Source organism: Morone saxatilis, unplaced genomic scaffold (assembly GCF_004916995.1).
Source record: "Morone saxatilis isolate NCDOM2014 unplaced genomic scaffold, NCSU_SB_2.0 Contig10, whole genome shotgun sequence".
Lineage (NCBI taxonomy): Eukaryota > Metazoa > Chordata > Actinopteri > Moronidae > Morone > Morone saxatilis.
This window is the reverse complement of record NW_023339652.1, coordinates 1,600,089-1,607,588: the sequence shown is the minus strand read 5'-3', so window position 1 is coordinate 1,607,588 and position 7,500 is coordinate 1,600,089. Positions and strand designations below refer to the sequence as shown.

The window sequence follows — 7,500 nt, the reverse complement described above, 5'->3', positions numbered from 1 at the left end:
TGTGTGACAGCTTCTGGCAGACAACCACAACGCTGACGCAGGCACAAAGGGGATATGACGCCACTGACAGGCGACCAGTGAAACAATTACATATGTTAATGAAAAATTTTACAAATTATAGCTTTAAAGGAAAAAATGACATCTTGCTTTTATTTACGTAAGATTAAAACCTCTCTGGGCAGTAAACCAGCAGAGAGTCCTGGATGTTACTGGTCCCAGTCAAATCATAGCTTGTAGATAATCTCCATAAAACCACATTTCCTTTTTACACTGCAGGTTTCTTACAGATTTAACAAACGAGATGTTAATTGGTGAGATTCAGAGAGTTTGCTTTGGGTAGAGCCCCCATTTCCAGTCTGTATGCTAAGCTAAACTGAAAGAACATCTTCACCTCCTTCAATCACTTGTTCTGGTTAAAGTTCACTCACCTGTTCACCTCCACCTGAGATATTTAACCGTCATCAGTTTTAGTTCCTGACTCTGTGCTTTTTTTAATCAGACGTCACCTCCAAGACTCTGGAGGCCCACAACAGCAGCTTGGTGTCGACAGTCCAGCAGGGGGCGCCTCGTCTCGGATACCTGGGAACCACAGCGAGCTCGAGGGCCAAACTGAGCCAGGAGTCACCCACCTCCACCCAGGATGAGGAGGAGAAGGAGAACCTCTCCTCCTCCTCAGAGCTTCAGCTTCCTGCTGGTCTGGAACTCCACAGCACCAAAACTGACCCCCATCAGGACCAAACCAGCCGGTAACACCCGGTCCACTTTATCCTTTTATATGTTTCTATTATATGTCGTAAAATTAAATTATTCAATTTAAGTAGGAAAAATATTTTTTGGGGAAAATGAAATCAATGATTTTTGTTGGGAAGAAAAGTCATATTTAGTAATAAAAACAGTTAAATAATTCGTTGGAGGGGAAAGACTTAATAATTAGGAAAAATGTAATACTTTTAGGAAAAAGTGGGGAAAGATAAACATAAATATTTTAATTAAAGTAAAAAGTTGTAATATTTAGAAAAAATTACTTAATCAAAAAGTTAGTATATTTTAAGAAATAAAGTTGTAATATTTAAATGTTCAACTCCTTGTATTCTCTTAATGCTTCACGCTCTCTCTCTTTCTTTGCTTCCTTCAGCATTTCTCCGTTGTCCCAGAAGTCTTTGCACCACCTACCTGTGGCGAGCCCGCAGGTGTCGGCCACGCCCACTGAGGTGATGTCGCTGGGTGAAGGCGGGAGGTGGAGCGTCAGCAGCGTCGAGGAGACGAATCAAACCCTCGTCCAAAGCCCCGCCCTCTCCATCACCCCCACATGCACGCCCCCCATCTGTGACACCATCAGCTGCCTCGCCTCGAGGTGCGAGGAGTCTTCAGGAGGATCTGAGACCAGAATCCAGACTGATCCGGGTAAGATGGACAGGGACAACATTTCTAGTATCAGAACTTTTGTCACCTTTTTTTTTTTAACTTTGATCTTAAAATCTGCCATTTTCTTGTAATATCACGACTCTTGATGCAGATTGTAGCTTTTTTCTTCATTGTGATGTTTTCCTGATGCTTTACAACTTTTATGTAGAATTTTCTCATATTACAATTTTTCCTGGAAATGTTGCACATTTTTTCTTTATTTTTTTCTTTTTTATATATTTTGACAAATTGTTACTCAAAATATTGCTTTTTTTCTTACAACTTTCTTGCGTAGCTATCTTGAATTATTACAAAAATGTTCTTTTTACTTAATTTATATATGTTATTAAACTTTTTTTCTTGAATATTTATTATAATAATAATAATAATAATAATATAAAAGTTTGACATAACATGTCACACAATGACGTATTACAAATATTCAAACTTTTTTCTGATAGAACATTTTAGACTAAATATTAGGATTATCTTTAAATATTAACAATTTTCTCAAAATTTTAATTTTTTTACTTGCTTTGTACTTTGTACCCTAACCCTATGACTTCCTGGGAATATTATGTAATCCACTAAATATTAGGATATGTAACTTTTTATTCTATTTATATGAAAAAATAATTTCTATCTATATATTTTTGTCATAACATGAGTTTCTGATCGATCAATGTCTCTTTGTTCTTTTTGTCCGCAGCATCAGACCCGTCCTCCTCTGACCTGCCCACCTCCTCTTCCTCTCCTCTGTCAGAAACACTGCGCCTCCCTCAGACAGGTAACCCCGATATCTCTACATCTATGATCAGATCATCCTGAAGGTTTCTGATTCTGGCTCCACAGAGGATGAACCCTGAACTGTTAAACTTCCTGTAGCGCCCCCTTCAGTACAAACTCTACCTGTGTTCAGGCTCTAAGAGGTTTTGTTGTTTCATGTTCAGGTGATGAAGAGTCGGTCAGTCTGCTGCAGAGTCAGCAGGTCGCCAACGAGCTGAGACAGACGGCGAGACGAGCCGTACACCTCTACCAACAGGTGAACTTCTCTCTGACTGACTGTTTGTTTTACAGTGACTGTTATGAGTTTACTTTTATAAACACATTTGTAATATTTGTAAAAATATTTCGTTTTTTAGAGTTTAATACGACTTATTGTTTTGTCTCCGTCCTGCAGCTCAGCGTTTCAGTCGACAGTTCAGAGCAGCGCCTGCAGACGTCGTTGGTCCTGCGGGAGGCGTTTGATGCCGTTGCCTCTGAGCTGCAGGCGGTGCTGCAGGCCGGAGGCGGGCGGGGCAGCAGCGCCCCCTCTGGTCCACTGCAGGACGTCAGGACGATGTCTCTGCTGGAGAGATACTCTGAGCAGCTGGTTCAGATGACCCAGAACAAACTGAACCGAATCTGAACCAGGGCCAGTGACTCTGCTGTGGGTACGGAGGCTGAGGGGGGACAAAACTCTCTTTAACAGCAGCTTCAGTGACTCTGAGCTGACTTTATAAACATCAGTATTAGCTTTAAACGCACCTTATGTTTGTTTTTATGGCAACAAAATGTTTTATATGTTTTATCACTGTTTGTACATAAACTTATGTTTATTAATAAATGTTTATAGAGGTGAACAGCTTTAAATTCTTTTATTTTATTTTCATAAATATACAAGAGGATTATTATATTTTTTTATATTTAAAACATTTAATATATTTAAAAAAAAAAGTTCACTATGAAAATAAAGTTTAAATTTATTTTAACCATAAAGAGAATTAAACTGAGGAATCTCTTACAATCACTGTATCATCAATGAACTCAAATCATAAAACCACAAATATATAAAATACTCGTCCAAATATTTCCCAAAAAATCAAACTTGCACAAAAAAAAAGAACTTGTGGTGAGTCACGTTTTCTCTTCCTACTTGAATTTTTAACTGAAACAGAATTTCTGAGCAGCTTTTTTCTGAAGTACGGAGCCCCGGAGTGGCCACACAAATAATATATACTGGTTCTAGTCCGTTATAATCTGTTCCCACGTTGTTTGTTAATTTGTGTGAACCAGATCAGTGCGTTCAGACCGCCGTCATACAGCTCCAATTAATCCAAATGTAGCAATTAAATTATATTTCGTGCACATAAACATAAAACCTACGATTTTTGTGTTTTTCTCTTTTTGGCCACTCCGGGGCGCCGTACTAATGGATAAAAATGTAATATTTTGACGTGAAAATAAATAACTACAGCTACGACTACGACTACAGCTACGACTTGAGCTACAAACTCAAGTCACATTACAAGACGTCTCCCCAACGTCCTCAAGGTGGCAGTCACATTAAAAAAAAAAAAAAATGTATAGATAGATATCTATCTATCTATCTATCTATCTATCTATCTATCTATCTATCTATCTCAAAAGAAAATATAAGTTATGATTTTAATTAAGTATATTTGTTTTATTCTGTGTGTATCTGTTTTATAACATGTAAAATTTAGATAATCGATTAAAAAAACTTTAATGTAAACTTACTGCTGATTTTCTGACTGATAAATGTAGTGTAGTAAGTAAACAGTCACTGATATATTAAGAGTTTTATTGAGCGTCTCATCAGTAACAGTCTGATATCAGGACAACCAGGACTCGTGGTGAAATGACGTTTTCAGCAGGTCAAAGAATCAACATCATCAATAAAACCCTGAAAATGTTTTATCTTTACAGTCTGTTAGTCCACTTCAGTCTTTATTCATAAAATAATATTAAAACAGTTGGACTGATCTCAAACGTTCCCACAGCCGTAAAAAAACATCGATAAAGAAATAAAAGTGACTTCAGTCAAACAGCAGCTGCACATTAAATCCCTTCTGAACACAAACAGGAAACAGAGAAACACGACTTCCTGTTTCACGCACAAACGTTCCCAGTAGTAACAACAATCATAAAACATCGATTTATATTCGGCTTTATTTTCTGTCGCTGATAACGAGATAAAATAAAAGTCTGGAAGAATTCAGCAAGAAAACAAAAAACCCTCTCGGAGCCCAAAACCAACAGGAAGTCGGCCGTTTTGGATTTAGTGGTCATTTTTGGCGATGATGTACTTTAACAAACTCCTCCTAGAGAACTCGGTGCGTGGTCGTGTCCGTGGCGTCGAATATCAATCTCTCGCCAGTAAAAGGAAACTTGTAATTTCAGTCTTAAATATCCAATCTGCACCAAAAATTCTAAAACTTAAAACATTTTGTGAGAACACGTCTACAGGTCGACGTTCAGTCACTGGCTGCGTTCATGATCTCTCACTAACGTTCTTCACACTCAGTATGACGTCAAGTTGAGTCTGTAGTGTTTCAACTGTGAGAAGCTCGGATGTAAACTAGATTAGCGAGAATATCTGAGTATATACTCAACCGCCCCATAATGCATTGCGTCTCTTCTGACTGGTCAATGGCAGACTGCGAGCCCGACGGTTTCAGATCGTTTTCATGCGTTATTTTAAGTGATGGCGAATCGAGAAAGTGCTCAAACCTTTCCACAGTTGAGAAGCTCCAGAAGAAGCAGCCAGGAGACCTCACAGGCCCCTCTGACCCCCCCACAGTGACACCGACCCCTGCAGCCAACGCAGCGACCTTTCTATCGACTGTATTTATTCACTCGCAGTCGCCTCCTCAGTAAAATATCTGAAGGTAGCCGCGAATACTGCCCGCTCCATCTGTTACATTAATATTTACCTTCATTCTTTATTCTTCTTTCACAAACATTAGTCTTTAGTGCTCCTCTCGCCTCCTTTTTTACTTTATTTTGCCTGACAATAATCCGCTGAGTGTGAGAGGAAACGTTGATTAACAGCTCGAATCGTAACAATGTGATCAGTCTGCACAGCGCTGTGATCGATGCAGTCGTGTGACGCAGAGAATACGAATGTTTGAGTCTGTATTTTAATCCTTTAATACGCAGTGTGCAGTACTGACTGAGGATGTAATAGGCAGTACTTTAATATGTGCCACCTCCTGGTAACAGGAAGTAAGCTTTGCGTCATAAATCGTCCTCTGATTTTATGTGAAATTCACACGGTGTGATCTGTTTGTTTACACTGATTCATCGCAGTCGCAGCTTTAATATTTTGTTGCTTTTTGTGAGTTGATATTAAAGTTCATGTCCACAGGATCCGTCAGTCCCGCGCTCTCCGGTCATTGTCTACGTCCGCAGCTGTGCAATGCATTCTGGTAGCGCCGTTGCGTCAGGTCGGCGGCTCCTCACTTACATGAAGACACATTTCAGAGAACTATTTTGGTAATATGAGAGAAAGTTTCCACAAAGTTTAATGCCGATATTGTCATCGATCGCAGACTTTATGATATCAGCAAATATGGTATTGTTGTTAATATCATATCTTAAAGAAAACTGGTGATTTAGGTCCAGTTTTATACACATTAACCCTCCTATTGCGACTACATAGAGAAAATTACTTAATATAAATACACTGAAAGGTTATTTCTGAAATGTTTGTTTCATGAGAATATCGACGGTTATATAACTTTAAGATTTCACTCTGTACTTCCTGTTTTCCGCAGTTAGTTTCTGAGTATACTAATTAACTATTTTCATACGTGTAGTTAACGGCAGTCGGACTGCGTGCTGACTAAATACAGACAGGAAGTGACCTCAGACCTGAGTGTGACATCGTTACAGTTACTGACCTGAGTTAATTATAGTTTTAATCAAATATTAAATGAACATGATGGATGCTAACAGTCTGAACTAGGTAACTTTGCTCTCACAGTAACCGTTTTCATTTCTAACAAGGTGAGCTGGACGCAGTGTTTACTGTTAGCTGATGCTGAAATGACTATTTGACCAAAGGAACATTTCAACATTTTAAGAAAACCCTCATTCGCTTCTTCAGGAGGACGTAGTTAGCCTTAGCTTAGCATTAAGACTGGAAGTAGAGGGAAGTAGCTCGCCTGAATATCCTACCAACATCTCTGAAGCTCACTGATTGGTGAGTTTCCTAGTTGTACCTCCATAAGCCCCGCCCCTTTTCCTCAGGCAACTCAACTGTGATTGGAGCACATAGAGAAAGTGGGCGGAGCTTAGGCAGGGTTTCCAAATAACAATATTTTCCAACATTTTAAAGACCAAAATAAAAGATAAAATAATAACTGATAATAAAAGTAAACATTAGCTCCAGTTGAACACAGTAACTGTATATGAACATAATAATGTCAATAATAATGTGTACACTGTTATTATAAACAAACATCGTCTGTCAGTCCACCGTCCACTGTTACCGTGGTAACCCACTCCGACGGGTTTCACTCTGACGTCTTTTCAACTTCATGTCGGCTGTTGGTCATTCTTCCTCCTCCCTCCTCCTCCTCCTCTTCGTCGTCTCCTCCACGGCCAAACTGCCGCCGGCTCAGTCTCTCCGGGTCGTGTGACGCCATGTCGCTGAAGTCCCGGAAGATGTCCTGAAAGGTCTCGTCGTCTCCTGAGGAGTTAAAGCAGGTTTTTAATCAGCTGCTTTTATACGAGGGAGGAAGATGAGGAGGGAAAACGTACTGACCCACAGCTCCAAACACTCCTTCTGAGTCCCTCATCTCCTCGTTCATCCTCGCCATCCGCAGTCTGAAACACAACCAGCTGCTCAGGAAACATCTTCAACACAACCTGAACACTTCATTTCACCAGTTATAACTTTTAATCAACATAAAAACAACAGTTTAATGAATTAAAGACATAACTGTCTGTCTGAGGTCAGTTTGAATCAGCTCATAAAACATCTGTCCACAGTAAACAGAAGAGTTTGTAGAATGTAGAATATATAAACTGATCCTGAGAGAGACATCCTTCGTAGTGATTGACAGTTACTGGTTTTATATTTAAATACTGAGTATAATGTCATGTAGAAATGTTAAAGTTGTTTTTATGAGAGATGATCCTAACGACTCATTTCACCAACAATTAAACACATTTAAATCTAGACGCACACATATACGTTGCAGTTTATAAGCCTTTAAAAAGGTCTCACAATAAACTGCGACTAATAATAATAAAAAGTTCTAATCCTACGACAGAGAATTACACGGCTAACTGTTTCCCCCCGCTACC

At 39.2% G+C, this 7,500-nt stretch overlaps 1 protein-coding gene across 1 annotated transcript; it reads left to right on the top strand.

The window, feature by feature from the left end:
• Nucleotides 1–499: 499 nt before the first annotated feature.
• Nucleotides 500–3,026, top strand: LOC118338440 (WD repeat-containing protein 62-like; the record flags this gene model as incomplete). Its single annotated transcript, XM_035675743.1, is given in 5 exon segments — nucleotides 500–746; nucleotides 1,136–1,404; nucleotides 2,114–2,191; nucleotides 2,355–2,446; nucleotides 2,585–3,026. Coding segments are annotated over 5 exon segments (914 nt in total), but the record flags the coding sequence as incomplete, so codon positions are not given.
• Nucleotides 3,027–7,500: the final 4,474 nt, after the last annotated feature.